The sequence below is a fragment of the Sphaeramia orbicularis genome, chromosome 5 (genome assembly GCF_902148855.1).
Source record: "Sphaeramia orbicularis chromosome 5, fSphaOr1.1, whole genome shotgun sequence".
Lineage (NCBI taxonomy): Eukaryota > Metazoa > Chordata > Actinopteri > Kurtiformes > Apogonidae > Sphaeramia > Sphaeramia orbicularis.
The window spans coordinates 34,060,933-34,077,173 of NC_043961.1; the positions used below are offsets into that span (position 1 = coordinate 34,060,933).

Genomic DNA, 16,241 nt, shown 5'->3' on the forward strand with positions numbered 1-16,241 from the left:
CACCCACTAGCTTCGTACTAAAGACACTGCCCTGGCAGACTAAAAGGCTAATCTTTAAAGTCACTATACCTCATTCAACAAGATAGCCTACTATCTCCCTTTTGCCAAGTTTAACATCTGCCCTTTCCGTAGTAAGACTCTGGTCCGGCCATCGAACGACGAGATGGGCGCGGTAACCCTGCAGTCAGCGCTGGGAAACCCCACGCTGCAGCAACGATGGGAAGACAACCTTCGATTGGTGTCTTATCCACAGCTGGATTTTTAGTGTTAAAGTCACTCTCAGCAATATTTAGGATTAAATGTGCGTTTTATTAGAAAATATCGAATGGTGTTGGTTTGCTTTTCATTACAGGCTGCTGTGACTGACAGGCTGAGTCAGCTGAGGAAGTCAGGCCCAGTGTGGGTTCACAAGTAGGAAGTGCTTCTATGATTACAGCAGTGTTCTCTACAGCTCGAAAACAATAACAAATTGCCATGGCATAGCTAATTACAAAGCTGTGTGTTCTACTGGTTAGGAAAAGTGTTTATAGAGTATTTCAAGGAAACAAACAAATAGGAATTAAAAGGGGATTTCTGGCACAAATAGCCAGTTGTTTTTCAGTCATACATAGACTACATTAGTTTATAGACCTGGTTCAGTCTTCAAGCTGCTGGATCACTACATAATCCAGCTGTTTACATCTCCAAAGCCAATGTGCAAAATGACATTCTGTGTCAAAGTTGTCTATACAGGTATCCTTGAAGTAGTTTCCAATCATGATCTATAGGCTCAAACCAGTAAGTGAAGCTTTATCCACTCACCAAATTTTGTGGAGTGTGAAACGTGTTTACAAAAGCAAGCACTTATGACAACAAGGAGAACATCACTCTTATCACTCACAGACAGGTAAACTAATTAAAAGCTGAAGTATTGTAGAAATAGACTGACTCACTAACCTTAGCTATTTATTTTGATATTCTGTATGACATACATGTATATGTTGAGAATTGGTTAATCACAGATAATAAAAGATAATAAATGCTTACCACTGAATGATGTTAAAAGGAATTCATAGACCTGTGTTAAGTTTGGATTGATCCACAAGAAGGGATAGGCAGGGTGCAGGGCTCGTTTCTCAATTACACCTGAGGCTGTATTCATAGTGTACAGAGTTGCAAAAGGAAAGGAAATTCTAAGAAGATTCTCAGTATTATGGGTGTGGTCTAAGAATTTCCCCTTAAATTTAATTCTCATTTCTAGTAAAGATAAAAAAAAAAAAATCTATGTCCATCCTTAAAAGATTGTGTAAGGTGCAAAACTGCTAGGAGAGAGAAGGGCTTTTAAGAGGCTTGAGAGTTTTCTAAACAGAGGAGAAAAGGAAAACTGCAAAAATAAGTTAAAATGAATGGTAGTTTTCCAAAATATGAAAAATAAATACAAATGTGGTACATTGCAGCATGAACTAAAAAAAATTAACTTTAATATATAGAATCATTAAGTCATCTCTGTTTTCCCGAAATGTCAATCATTCATGGTTTTGCACAATAAGGGCCTCTTTACTAAAAATGATTTTGTACCTCATTGATGCCATTATTTTTTTTTATCCATCCCAATTCAGCTTCATTAAACAAGGCTTCTCTTGTAATAACTGAAAAACTCGAACTAACACTAAAAAAAAAAAAAAAAACCTGAAATAAAACTTGTCAATTCCTCAAAACAAAATCAAACAACTTGTAAACTAAACATGTTTGCAAATCATAATAGCTATGGAAAGTAGTAGAATTCTTTATTTAGAGCAAATACAAAATTCTCATTGGTTTCATAGTTCATTCACTGCAAATGATCACAGAAGGGCTTTTTTTGTGATGATCAACCAGTCACCTTTCAAAAGAAATGTGTGATTCGTCACTTAGACAAAAGTTTTTGTCTCTGTTTGCACAGAGTTGCTTTAAGACATTTCATAAATCACTAAAAGAAGACTTGACCTGTGTGAGGCCTACTTTTAGGTGGCTGATCCTCTGTTGTCTCAGTTTGCATCTTATACCTGAAAAGAGGTGATGGCACGCACATTCAGGGGCTAAAAGGTGAGGAGGATCCCCAAAAAACTTAATAAAAAATGAGAAAAGATCTGTACAACCTGTGAGCTCCCAAGAAGATGTTTATTCACCACAGTGACTTTCAGGCATCGTCCCTTCATCAGACACGAGACAAGTCATGACACAGCTGCGTATATAGAACATTAATTGCAGTATCACGTGACAGGCAATGCCTATTATCTGATGTTTACGGTAACTTTTAAATACATGTGGGTGATCAGGTTTCTTCAAATTCATACAAATTTATATAAATACAATGATCAAATTTCTTTGAATTCATGCAAATACATACAATCATCAAATTTCTTTACATTCATGCTAATTCATATAAATACAATGATCAAGTTTCAACTTCATCATTGTATGTATTTGCATGAATTTAAAGAAATTTGATAATTGTTTTTGTATGAATTTGTAAGAATTTAAAGAAAATTGATCACTCTATTTAGAAGTCACAGTAAACATCAGATAATACGCATTGCCTTTCATGTGATACTGCAACTAATGTTCTATGTAAGCAGCTGTATCATGACCTGTTTTATGTCTAATGCAGGGCCGATGCCCAAAACATCACTGTGGTGAATAAACATCTTATACCCTCCCAGAACATCTTTTTTTTTTTTTTTTATAAATTCCTTCAATGATGAGTCTTTCTTGGTTGCTTCTTTTCATCCTCTACATTCAGTACTATTTAGTGCTACTACTAGCATCACTAAACTAGCCGCCTGGTCCTTGATAGTGACATAAGGCTTTGAAAGACTTGATCTATTCACAAGACTGGTTTAATAGAAATTAATATTGGTAAATACAAAGAGTCCCAGAGTAGGTCTCTAATTTAAGACTTTGGTCACATTTCTAGATTTTCACAAATGAATTTTCCGATGAAATTTGTTTTTGATGTAACTTCAGGAACAAAAATATTTAGCCACATTTGTTTACATGATGTGCGTAATATTGTAAACTATGTCTGTCTCTATCATCAACCCATAAAGGCCCAGTGCTACTCTTGTGTCATTTCCTAAATTAAATTATCTGTATATCTAATCTTTCTTAAGTGATTTATCACTATTTATTATAATATTATCTTCTGTATTTTACATTTTATCAGTATAAATCAGGTATTTTCCTGTACTTAATTCACTGATTGTGTAGATGTTCAAAAAAGCTCAGATTAAAGTTGAGGGTTATTATATCAAAGAGAGAGAAAACTGTAGGAAAAGTGACTTGTTCAGTCAAATCTATCAATATCTGATTATAAACCCAGTGTGTCCATCCGTTGTCACTGATCCAACTCCATGGGTTTTACTGGTGAATCAATACTGTAGAACACAGGTGTCAAACATGCGGCCCGGGGGCCAAATCTGGTCCGCCAAAGGTTCGATTCCGCAGGATGAAAGTGCAAAAATGAACCTGAACAGTCGAGGTTGTCCAAATCATTTTGGTTCAGGTTCCACATACAAACCAATGTGATCTACAGTAAAAATAACAACACAATAACCCATAAATACTGATAACTACAAATTTTCTTTGTGAAAAATTATGTGGAAAAAATTTCAGTGAAAAAAATAACATTACACTGTGAAAATATTCACATTTATGAAACTATTCTTTCACAATAAAATGCAAATAAATATATAAATAAAAACAAAGATGAACAACCTGAAATGTGCAATTTTAACAATATTCTGTCTGTTACTAAATGTTTTGTGCATTTATGGATCCACTGTGATCTGCAGTTGTGTTAATAATAAGAGATGGAATATTGTAGAAATTGTTCAAATTTTAGTTCCAAACTCCAAACTTTTAACAATATTATGTCTGTTACCAAATGTTTATGGAACACTGTGTGTAATGTACATATATAAATAATAAGTCCAGGCATAATATTGTTAAAATTGCACTAATTTTTCAAATGAAATTTCTGTTTTTTCAGGTTATTCACATCTTTTTTTGTAAAATGTAAATATTTTCATCATTTAATTGGGGGGTTTTATGTACTAAAACAAAATGAAGAACTTGGATTTGTCCTTATTTATAGGTTATTAAGTCATTATTTTACTGGTCTGGCCCGCTTGAGATCAAATTGGGCTAAATATGGCCCCTGAACGAAAATGACTTTGACACCCCTGCTGTAGAAGATGACTGTGTTTCCATGGTAACTACGGAGCCTCTGAACATCCAAATGGGTCATATCTGATGACCATGAAAAGATGAATAACTGCATTTTCCACCAATTAATGGATCAGCAGGTATTAAACTTTTTATATCAGTAGATAGTTTTGGTCCCCAGTGGATGTTTGGGTTTTTATGGGTTAAACAGACAGAACAAAAGGTTGAAGTCCTGTTAAGTCCTAACATCTTCTTCACATAACGTGTATCTCCATTCAGTAAAATGCTGCAGCTCTTTAGAGACATATGAAGCCCAGACATCTATACAGCAACTCTTTCGTAAGGCTAACATATGTGGAATTCTTAATGTTCCCATTGCAGTGTTGAAAATAACTTGTGGCTCCTTATTAGGTTGTCTGCCTTCATAATGGTCACTTGGGGATGCACAAACACCTGCTAATGGCTGATAGCAAACAAATTGCAGCTCCCACCAGTGGAACATGTGATACTGAGGTCACACAAACTGTTTACAAATTTTGTTTTCCTCTATTCAAGATTTTCTATGTCAGTTGATTGGATTATAGTGACACCTTTAAGTTTAAATCAATACGTTTATAACACCAGTAGTACTCCAAAATAACCATACATACCACTTTGTTGCTCAGATGTATTCCTCATGGGTGATTAGTTGGTCCGTCCCTGAAATGCTATAAAAGGTTTTGGATCGAGGCCTCTTCAACTCTGGGGGGAGGGAATGTAAAAGTGATGAGTATAACACATCTTCTCAGTCTGTGACTTTCCGTTCTTACTGTTCTTGTCATCAATAGCATTAGTGCTCAGGAAAAATGGTGAGCAGAATTTCAGCAAGGAACTAATGTTATTAATTCTGTGTTATTATTAATATCTTCTGTAATGGCCCTAAATGTATTTAAGGCTATTTTTTGTTCTTCATAGATCCTGTTAATATCAGATGCTGTGAATTTCTTCCAGGTCAGCAAGTTAACACCAGAGCAGATTACAGAGTACAAAGGAGTTTTTGAGATGTTTGATGAAGAAGGAAATGGAGACGTGAAGACGCAGGAGCTGGAGAGACTGATGAGTTTAATGGGAATCAATCCTACGAAGAGAGAGCTCAGCCAAATGGCCAAAGATGTGGACAAAGACGGTGAATATAAACCTGCAAGAGCTGTGAACATCACATTCTGGAAATAATTATATTAATATGTTTTTTATTGACACCCATTGTCAGACAGCTGTTCATTTATTTACAATTTTTCTTTAGCTGTGGTGAATTTGACTACTTTATAGTCGTTGAGAATCAGAAGCAGCTTTATTCACTAAGTGTCTAAAAACATATAAGGAATCCTTTGTTGACAGTTGCTGTTGCTCTAGTAAATAATAAATATAAAATGTAAGAAAAGTAAAATAAGGGAAAAAAACTACATATACCCATAAACTCTATTTATAGTATTATCGTATTCATATAATGCAATTTTTTGCCATTGTGGACAACAGAGGGAGAGTGTTAGCAGTTCAGTAAAGTGACTTCTATGGGAAAGAAGCTGCTCTTTATTAACTTAACGATTAATGACTTATATATGAATGTTGCATTTGACCTTTGCTTTCCCTTGTTTTCTGAGCTTCATTTAATAGTGAGGGTAGAAGTAGACACTTTATCTGTCTATTCATATAAGAATAAAACTAAGAAACTGAAGTTTGACTTTTTGATTAAATAATCTTTATGTCAAACATAAGCTGACCTTCTGGAGTTGGGAAATGGATGTTTACATATCTGAGTTAAGGGAATTACATCCTCCAAGCTGCATTAAAGAACATTACTGAATATTAGTATTAGGTTATGTATTAAGGTCATGCTTACTGTAGGTGCATATATTTATCACTAGGTGGCAGTGTTTCTCTGAGGGTAACTTGTACATTGTGGTTGATTTAATGTGTGCTACAAACAGTTTCAGGTTTCTCTGACTAGATAAAGTTTCCAAGTGTTTGTTTTCAGCATTGTCTGCTCATGTTTTATTGCTGTTCCTCTGAAACTAATTTTTTCTTTTTGTTTTTTAAATTTATTTTCCTATGCAAAAAACAACATTTTATTAGATTCAGTACTGGTTCAAATATAGACAGTTTAAAACACAATATTTTTTTTATTTATCCTGGATTTTATTTTGATAAAAATGATAAAAACAAGCAAGATGTCATCAAGTACATCATTCTTACTGAGCACTGTTTATTATACTTTGCAACACCAACAAACAATTTGATTGGTTTAAGGTTTGTGGTTTTGAACCAAGTAGTTTCCTGGTTTTAGTATCATTTAATACAGTATAATAACAGGTATATGTCCAACAAACTACTACCAGTGTTTTAATTCAATTCAATTCTTTTTTTTTTTCTTTTTCTTTTTTTTTTCAGGTAAAGGGATCTTTAACTGTGACAGCTTCCTTGGTCTCATGGCGTTGTACCATGAAAGAACCAAGAACCAGGATGCTGAACTCAGAGCTGCATTTAAGGTGTTTGACAAAGAGGCCAAAGGATATATTGACTGGAACACACTCAAGTAAGAAAAATATCTGTACCGTGAAGACACAACCTCTCCTTCTTAGATACTGTATCATATGAAGCATTAAGCTTTTATTGGTGAATACAGTAAATAAAAATACTTTATAAATAAAAATAGCTTGTGCTCACTTAGTGTTTAGTTGCAGTAGTTTGTCATGATTTTTTTTTTTTTTTACTTTCCTATTTTTTTCTAGATATGTACTGATGAATGCAGGGGAACCACTAAATGAGATCGAGGCAGAGCAGATGATGAAAGAGGCAGACAAAGATGGAGATGGAACCATTGATTATGAAGGTAATAACATAATTATATTAAATATTATGTATTTGTTATTTGTTTATAGAAGTTACATTAATTGATTTCATAGTAAACTGAGGGAACCAGTAAGCTTGAATTTAGATTTTATCCTGTTAACTGTAGTGGTGCATTTCTGTCATCTTTACACGCTTTATTGGCATAAATTGGATGACAACATGATATGATATGATATGATGTGATATGATTGGATACTATTTACTGCTGGTTTCTTCTCTCTCTCAGAATTTGTAGCCATGATGACTGGAGACTTGTTCAAAATGAGCTGAAGAGCCTATTCTGTCTGCACATACAAATAATAAAAAACAAGGAGACTTTTTCTTTTTAGCTTTGAACGTATGTGCAATCATTACATAATCTTCATATTAAAGTATGAAACCCTGTCAGAGTGGTTTTGCAGTGAGTTTTTTTTCTGTTTGGACGTGTGTGTCAGAGTGAATTCAGGTCACTGAGAATAAGAGACAAGGCATTGTAGGGTTAATTTCTTCAGACCTACTACCCGGATGCAGTCATTCACATGGGCCTGACAGCATCTGGTGTGCAGAGCCATTAAATCCCATTCTCATCCCTGCAAAGCCAAACAGACAGCTGAGAGAGCCAACCATATCTGTCATCTTGAAGCCTTTGGACCAATTGCAGGGTAAAGGGGGAGGGAGTGTGCCGCACTGATCTCTGTTTGCAGCATCCCTGGAGCAGCCTCTGTTGTGTGAAATACAAGAAAGGGGTAGACGGGGGGAGTAGATCCTTGGAGGCCATCGGAAAACGGGAAGGGGATCTGTTGGAGTCTGCTGGGATAGGGTTACGCTGTGTGTGTGGAGTCCATCTTCAGAGAAAAAGGGCTGTTTCTTCAATGTAAACAGCCTGTGCAATACCTGCATTGCTAAGGGGAGAACTGGAGGAGGAGGGGCAGACAGAGAAGGAAATGTTGCCTCCAATGAAATTTTCCCTCTTCTAGTTACTGCCCCAGCCTGCCACAGCTCACCTCTGAACTCATACATGTTATGTGTTAAGGTACGTATGCATCTCTAATTTAAGTGGACACATGGTGCAGGACATGGTCACGTTGGCAGGATTAGTGGATCTGCTGTCTGCACAGGACAGAGCATCTTGACTAAAAATAACATGTTATGTATTAGTAAACACAAGGTAATTTAACCATGATTCAGACAAAGATGGCCATGTAAAATGATGCATGCTCTACTTTTGTGCAGTGATCATAACCGGGACAGCAACAATGACTGAATCCAGGCTTTGGTTTTCATTGGTTGTTTGCTTTAGCTGCACATGTTCCTCATTAAGAGCACAAGCAGACAGCATACACTAAGTAGAGAGGGATGGATCATATGTCTACCGCCTTCCTGTTTCACCCAAATACCCTGCTTTCAAATGGAAGGAAAAAGAAATCAGGAGTAAATCTTACATTATTATGTTTTAAATTCCTCATACATAAATCTTGAGGATGAATTGCTCCCCACTTTGACTGGATGTGCACAGTATGTGTGTGGGTGTCTGGTGCGTAAACCAAGTCTTGGATGCAGTGGCTATTTATGGAGTCTGTGTGTGTGTGTGTGTGTGTGTGTACGTGTGTGTTTGTGTGTGTGGGTGTAAGTTTGATGTTGAAGTTTGTACACGCTGCCAGCACATTTCCTCACAGTGCATGTTACAGTTTGACTGGTGGTTAGTTTTCCTCAGTCTTTTATCAAGTTTCTTATGCCATTTTCCTCCTGAGCCTTTGCTACCCACATCCTGCCAAAAACACCTACCACAGCCATGGCTTGAATACAACTGAGGAAGGGGTGTATCAACTGTAAAATATTTTATTTTGCTCTTTATTTTTGCAATGACTTCACCAAATTATACATATAATTAATATTGAATTGTCTTAGCATTTCTTTTAGGAATTAAGGCATTTTTTTCTTCCTATGATCAATTTTCTCCTGAAACAAATAGTAATTGTTTTACATTGCATTTACTCAAGCGCTGGCTCCTTTACATTCCAATTTCCTAGTGTTAACGTTCATTATTGACCTGAGAAACAGAGCAAAACCGGTACCTTACACACAACATCTGAGGCAACAAATGCAGACTAGATGCAAAAACAATTCACATTGTTAAGTGTGGAAGCGTGTGTCCTTCAACACAGTGTCATCACAAGTTTATACTTCTTCCTACTCCTTTTCGACCATGCAATATTCAGACTTGTATGTGCTTGAAGAAAGATTCTGTCCATTTAAATGTTATTTTGTTTTTGTCTTAATTTGCTTTACTTTGTTTAATTTTGTTTCTTTGCATGTTCAAAATAAATCAAATCAAATCAAGTCACATTATTTTGCAATTTTCAGTGTGACATTAATGGACATCATATGTTAGGGTTGGCCGATAAAATTATAATATTTACTGCTGTAAAGTTTTATATTGTGATAATTATTGTCATTTAGATTTTTTTCACAAGTGTAAAAACAAAATGTTAAATGTCTGTTTACTCTACTTCATGTATTTCAAAGCATATTTAGATGTTTTATCATTATAATTGCTTGGTGTTGTTTTATAATCAGATTTCTAAAATGTTCTACGTGAAGAATAGTTTAAATTCTTGTATTCAGAACCCAAAAAAATCATCCTTTAAACTTGAAATGATTTGACATTTACCGTGGTAATTATTGCCTTTATCATTCAGCCAAAGCAAAATGTAAACTTTTTAGTATTTTTTCTGCAGATTTGGATGATGAAAAGTGATACTAAATACATGTTCTTCATCCTTCCTACAGTGCATCTTCTGCTAAAATCCATCTTCTCTGCTTCTCATCTTCAATTGTTCTTTTTTTTTTGGTTTTAGTTTGGTTTTCCATTTTTATTTTAGGTCATGGCAAAGGCACCGTCACTGCTCCAGGAGACCCCAGACCAGAGGGAAGGTGTCTACGTCGACCATGAGATACAATAGAGACTGAGCCACACGACGACGTCCACTCAGATTCAGAACAGATCCTCCGGTTGGAACAGTTACACCTGACCATGGCTGTAACTGCAGCTAAAGCAACTACAAGTCTTCTCTCCACAACTGCCACGACCACTTCCATCCCCTTCCTCTCAACAACTGCCAGAGAAAATATCACCTCCAGGACGACGTTAATGACTGTTACTATAACAACTAATGAAACCAGCTTCAACGCCACCACGTTTCCTGAAGCAGTGATCGAGGGCTCAGGAATGGGAATGGTGCTCGTACCCTTTGGGATCATCACTGTCATTGGCTTAGCAGTGGCCATTGTAAGGAGTCATTTTAATATTGTCTCTAAAACAATGAATTTAGTTGAAGTCATATTCGTTTAATATAAAACTTTTATAAAGTTGCATAAATTATGGATCAACCTCTATGTTTTGTCATATACCAGTTCTTAGTGATCAAGGAGCTGATATACTATACATTTGGACGAAAACCGACAAACCTCCAGGACATGTAAAGTAACTGAAATAAGATAAAGAATGTACTATATTAATATGTATTGGGATGGAGGACTATAAATACAGTAATAAGTACATTTAATATATCAATGCTCTTTTTTCAGAGTGTTGATAGAGTAGTATTTGTGACATGTAATAAACTAGATGCTTGAGAGAACATAGTCATTAGACACCAAAGAACATTTTTAGATTAGTTTACTGTATGACAGACGGACATGACTCATATAAATGCTCATTATCAGATCTGATCATTGGCCATATCTGATAAGTTGTCTGTTGGTGTAGACATGATACATATATAGCTTTAGAAATGAGGTTTACTGACTTAAATCACATTTCTTGGTGATATTAGTTGTATTAACAGGGTACCTTTTCTTTGCCTTTCTAGATGCTGTACATCCGGAAAAGAAAGCGGTGAGTTTTAAGGGTTTTATCTGTCATTCTCACAACCATGGGTAAATTTTCATACAGTATTTTATTTAAACTGCTGATGGATTGTCCCTACAGGTTGGAGAAGCTGAGGCACCAGCTCATGCCCATGTACAACTTTGACCCAGCAGAGGAACAAGATGACCTGCTGGAACAGGAGCTACTGGACCACGGCCGGGAAGGCAGCCTCTCGGGCCCCAATGCCAAGGTGGGCCCCAAAATAAATTATGCTTTCATTCTATTTCTTTCACATAAAGCAGTCATATCAACAAAGACTGAAAACAAAAGTTCAAATGATTATATTGTGTTCATATTTGTGTGGCGTTTAGTTGTGTATTTCCAACTCCCAGTAAAAAAACATTTTTTGTTGAAGTATAACATCACATTGTCACATATATTGATGGGAATCAGACATAAGGAACATATGACTATGGAATGGGGAGGGGGGAGTAAATAAATTGTACTTCTTCCCACTCCTTTTTGGACACATGATATACAAAAGAAATCTGATGCACATACAGTTTGTATGGTTCTGTGTATGATATGATAGATTATATATATATATATATATATATATTGTTGCCCATAAAATTGGAACAAACTATTTTTACCTCTTCTGATAAAATGATTCTAACAATGGGATTTATTCTTGATAGATAAAGTGTAACTGGGACTTAGTATGTAATCACTGCACCTAGTCATAGGTGATTAATGATGTGTATAAACAGGAATAGAAAGAGGAATGTGTCTGAAAATAAAATTATTCCAACTGTGTTTGCAACAGTGTATTTATATATATAAATAGATTTCCACGTATGTATGAGTGTGGATCCATGTATGTATGGGTATGTGTATACACATTTTCTCTATTTTCACTTGTAAATGTAATACATTAATTCTGTTCCTTTTTTTTTTTTTTTTGACTTTTTTCTACTTTTAGTTGACTGCATTTACACAGACCTGAAATGCGGATGATACTTGAAGACATCTTTTTTCATGTTACATTATTTGTATTGAATTTCTTTTCAATCTATTGTTTATCTGTGTTAAAATTGCATTTTTTTTCTGCCATAATTTACATTTATTTTCTTCCATTTTTTTGTTTTTAAAGTTTTGACAATGGCATAATGGCAAACATGGTAAAGTATCACCTGTGTGTCTTTGGAACTGTTCCTCTAAACCCCTTTTCTAACATGAACATTCATTCTTTCACTCTCTTATTACTTCACTGTCTCAAGGTTTGATGTTTTAAACAGATTCATGTGTTTTAAGGCATAAACTTAGCTTTTTCCAAGTTATTAACTTGATCACCTTTCATATCCTTTCCTTTGTCATCCTTCAACTTAATACTTTCACATTATATTCCAGGGGCCACATGTCTAAACCATACCTGAAGACAAAACGTGTGCAAAATGCAAGTTTTTGTGTAAACACAAAATAATATGAAATAGTATAAGGTATAGCACACAGCACCCCATTTAGAGGATCTTACAATGAGTTTTTGTTTTATTTTATATTATATTTTGTTTTCTTAATATATATATATATATATATATATACATATATATATATATATATATATATATATATATATATATATATATATATATATATATATATATATATATATATACACACACACACACACACACACAGGGCGGGGAAGCAAAATCTACAATATTTTGAGGCAGGGATTGAAAGACAGTGTATGACCAATTAGTTTATTAAAAGTCATGAGAATTTATTTGCCACAAGAAAATTTACATAATAGAAAATGTTTTTATTCTATGTGTCCTCCTTCTTTCTCAATAACTGCCTTCACATGCTTCCTGAAACTTGTGCAAGTGTTCCTCAAATATTCGGGTGACAACTTCTCCCATTCTTCTTTAATAGTATCTTCCAGACTTTCTCGTAATAGTTCTGCTCATAGTCATTCTCTTCTTTACATTATAAACAGTCTTTATGGACACTCCAACTATTTCTGAAATCTCCTTTGGTGTGATGAGTGCATTCAGCAAATCACACACTCTTTGACGTTTGCTTTCCTGATTACTCATATGGGCAAAAGTTTCTGAAAAGGAATGGATAATAGTGTTAGGTATGATTATGACATCAATATATGTTTGGTTTCAAAACAATTGAAGTAGTGCCTGCTGAGAAGAAACAACTAAATCTTCATTGTAAATTTTGCTTCCCCACCCTTTATATATATAGATATATACCCTCCAGGTGCTGCAAAGCTATATTTATATTCATTTTGGCAAAAATTTAGTGAATTTCTACAACCCATTTAAATTCCTGCTTAATTTGTTTTGTTTTATAACTCGTTACATCATGACATTTGCATATATAAGGTCTAGACTTCAGATGAACATTTCTCCAAGTATGCCATAATTGTTTATCAGCAGCCGTGGTTGTAGTAAAAACTGATAATATGTCCAGACTTCGAGCCAGTTACCTAAAATGTTCAGTTGTTTGTTGTGTTAACAAACTCAAGTGGCTGAACGAGACAGAGCAGCACAGTCAGCACCCTGGAGGAGGTGGGGTGTGAAGTGACTCATTTGCATTTAAAGGGCCAGCGCTCAAAACGACCTTTCTGGTGTCATTACTCAGAAATAGAGTTGAAGATGGACCTGTGGAGTTGAATTAATGAAGAATTCAGACCCAAGCATAGCATTTACAATTTATGTAGACCTCAGGGAAATGTTTAAAATGCATAATTCCATTTAAAAAAGCCAAATATCACTTCTTTAAATTAAAATGACTTTACAAATGCAGAATGATATCTGTCCATCATTTTGTTATTTCAACTACATACCCTACTGCCAATTTTCTCAGTGGTTATATACATGTGACCTCTGCTACTTACACAGAACTATTAAACATTTAGCACAATATAGTTGTTTTAATGGTCCTGAAACTGAAGACACAAACATTATTAAACTCATTATGTTCCAATACTGGAGTCACCATGGGATTTTAGTTGCTAACAGTTTTGCCTCCGATCTGTCCGTCTCCTCTGCAGACTCTCACAACATCCCAGGGGACCACGCAGAGGCCCAGTCGTCTGGTCTTCACAGATGTAGCCAAAGCTCTCAACGCCTAACTGTTCTCTTCCATTAGTGGATTTCACTTTGTCAGCCCACTGGCCTCTGAGGATATCGCTCAGGAAGAGAAAAAGGCAGAAAACTGGACTGTTTTTGAGAATACCTAGAGCTTTGGTGACTGACATTATGACACGATGTGTCAGACGGCAGCAGTTTTGAACAAAGACTAGGGTGCATGTACAAAAAGGGAACATAATCGGAAGCATCACGTTTGATCCTGCACTGTTATATTTTGGCACACAGAGTGTGATGCACTTTTCTTCATGTTATGTCATTGCTGTTCAAATGTTTGGTAGCTTGTCAGTGAAGTTCATCAGAGCTTCAGTATTTACATGTTCAATAAGACATTTGTGTTTTACTGAGTTTGTGGTTTTACGTCTCCTGACAAGCTTGAATAATGGATGTGTTAAAATTCTTAAATGAAAAATCCACTTTCATTTTGTTTCTTCTTTACTGAGCAATGAAGGATTGTGTCTGTCTGTATACATTAAAACTATTTAAAGAAATTTTGAGCGTGAATTACTGTCAATGTCAATTTATCTAAATTATTTTCATGATTTATCAATAACTTTTTATTACATTGTGTCGGAGCCATACCTTTCTGGTGTTTTCTCATCCCTTCATGGTTTTCATAATGCAGTTTATTTTCTTTTCGGAGCAACACTAGAAAATCGTTCAATACTTTTCCAGTAAATTATTTAAGAAACTACTCGACCCCTTAGCTGTTAACTGGAAAACTCAAAGAAAATAAACAAACATAAACATCACTAACAAGTAACAAGTAAAAAAAAAGGTGAAAAATGTCAGTCAGTGTTTCCCAAAGTTGAATACAATGTCCTCGAATGTCTTGTTTGGTCCACAGTCCAAAGGAATTCAGTCTACTCTTATAGATGAGTAAAGAAATCAGACAATATTTAAGAAGCTGGAGTCAGAAAAAAATTGACATTTCTTGTTCACACCAAACTTACACTACCAAATAATCAATACAGCCCTATTTGAGGTGTAAAAACAGAAATCTACTAAAACAACTTGATAGGTGGGATATTTTATTGGTAAGCGATAAAGAAGCAGAGTAACACAAATCACATGGTTAAGAATTATAACAAAATATATATCACAGGTTTGTGAGTTGTATTAATGAAGTGGATGAGGACACATCAATTACATAACTAGAAAATGATGTTAAAAGTAAGGCATAAAGATGATTTCTCAAGTTACACTTCAACTTTTCAATAGTTGAAAATGGATCAAGTACTGTATGTCACTACATCACTATCAATTAAATCACAGAGCAACATTGTCCCCATATAGAGAGTAAATATCACGACACAGCTCCTGTAAAATAAACACTGACTCAGCTGTAGTTAAATTAAGAGGCACCCTTCAGGCTGACCGATTTCCATTCACTATGGTGACATGAATGTAGTGAGATGAGATGAGTGGACTACGACAGTACTAGTTAGACAGTATTTCAAGGTTTCATGTAAGCCTTCTTTTCTTTTTCCTTTTTGCATTACATCGGTCAGGGCCAGATCACTCGCAGGTCTGATGGAGAGGATCTGCGACAACCGACCAATCATTTCCTCAGAGATGACCCAGGCTTGTTTGTTTTCAGAGGTAGTCCAGAGGGCAACGAAGTAAAGTCAATGCAGTTGAACAAGAAAACAACCCTGTCTGTGAGTGAAGTGAGTCCTGCCAGCAGCAAAAGTGACAACTGAACAATGCTGAAATACATGAACTGGTTTGGGTTTGCAACACATTGGATCAAATAAATACAAACATATTCAAATTATTGGCCAGTTATATGCACATCATTTCAACTAGCAACTAAAAGCTCACTTTGGATAAATCAAACATCAATTATAGATATCAGTGTGTGATTAACAATAATTATTTGAAGCTGCCGGTTTGAGTGAGCAAAGTTGGATTTTAACAGCAAATTTTAGGCCACAAAGAGCATTTTTAAACCCAGTAAAGTCTGTGGATTATCTGGAATGAGTGAGCACCACAAATATATTTCATCTCAGGTTTAGAATTTTTAGGGTTTAGTTTAAGATCACTACAAGTAAGTGAGAATATCTGGTTTTAGGGATGCACCGATTGTAAATTTCTTTAAAAAAATAAAACACAACCAGTAAACATTGTCCAAAAATGTCAACAACAATTTA

The 16,241-nt window shown here is 35.2% G+C and overlaps 2 protein-coding genes across 6 annotated transcripts; both read left to right on the forward strand.

Annotated features, from left to right (window-relative positions):
- The first annotated feature begins 62 nt into the window (after positions 1-62).
- LOC115419054 (calglandulin-like) lies at positions 63-7,431 on the forward strand. Of its 2 annotated transcripts, none has more exons than XM_030133660.1 (5): positions 63-301; positions 5,176-5,350; positions 6,613-6,757; positions 6,954-7,054; positions 7,301-7,431. In XM_030133660.1, the coding sequence occupies exons 2-5, from the start codon at positions 5,227-5,229 to the stop codon at positions 7,342-7,344; spliced, it is 414 nt and encodes a 137-aa protein (XP_029989520.1). In that variant the 5' UTR covers positions 63-301; positions 5,176-5,226; the 3' UTR covers positions 7,345-7,431. The 2 variants fall into 2 exon arrangements, with proteins under 2 accessions (XP_029989520.1, XP_029989519.1); XM_030133659.1 differs by lacking the exon at positions 63-301 and adding an exon at positions 4,523-5,033.
- Positions 7,432-7,718: 287 nt separating this feature from the next.
- Positions 7,719-14,592, forward strand: c5h3orf18 (chromosome 5 C3orf18 homolog). Of its 4 annotated transcripts, XM_030134760.1 has the most exons (6): positions 7,720-8,086; positions 9,912-10,342; positions 10,926-10,951; positions 11,045-11,174; positions 12,078-12,105; positions 13,992-14,079. In XM_030134760.1, exons 2-5 carry the CDS (start codon positions 10,088-10,090, stop codon positions 12,081-12,083), a joined length of 417 nt encoding a protein of 138 aa, XP_029990620.1. In that variant the 5' UTR covers positions 7,720-8,086; positions 9,912-10,087; the 3' UTR covers positions 12,084-12,105; positions 13,992-14,079. The 4 variants fall into 4 exon arrangements, with proteins under 4 accessions (XP_029990617.1, XP_029990619.1, XP_029990620.1 ...); XM_030134757.1 differs by lacking the exon at positions 12,078-12,105 and having other exon boundaries at positions 7,719-8,086; positions 13,992-14,072; XM_030134759.1 differs by lacking the exon at positions 12,078-12,105 and having other exon boundaries at positions 7,719-8,086; positions 9,936-10,342; positions 13,992-14,072.
- Positions 14,593-16,241: the final 1,649 nt, after the last annotated feature.

What these genes read in the sequence shown, in the direction of transcription:
- LOC115419054 (XM_030133659.1), top strand. An exon ending in ATTGACTGGAACACACTCAA is followed by an intron (nt 6,758 to 6,953) that starts GTAAGAAAAATA and finishes ATTTTTTTCTAG; the next exon opens with ATATGTACTGATGAATGCAG. An exon ending in TGGAACCATTGATTATGAAG is followed by an intron (nt 7,055 to 7,300) that starts GTAATAACATAA and finishes TCTCTCTCTCAG; the next exon opens with AATTTGTAGCCATGATGACT.
- c5h3orf18 (XM_030134757.1), top strand. Translation starts at nt 10,088, where the DNA reads ATGGCTGTAACTGCAGCTAAAGCAACTACAAGTCTTCTCTCCACAACT. An exon ending in TTGGCTTAGCAGTGGCCATT is followed by an intron (nt 10,343 to 10,925) that starts GTAAGGAGTCAT and finishes TTGCCTTTCTAG; the next exon opens with ATGCTGTACATCCGGAAAAG. An exon ending in TACATCCGGAAAAGAAAGCG is followed by an intron (nt 10,952 to 11,044) that starts GTGAGTTTTAAG and finishes TTGTCCCTACAG; the next exon opens with GTTGGAGAAGCTGAGGCACC.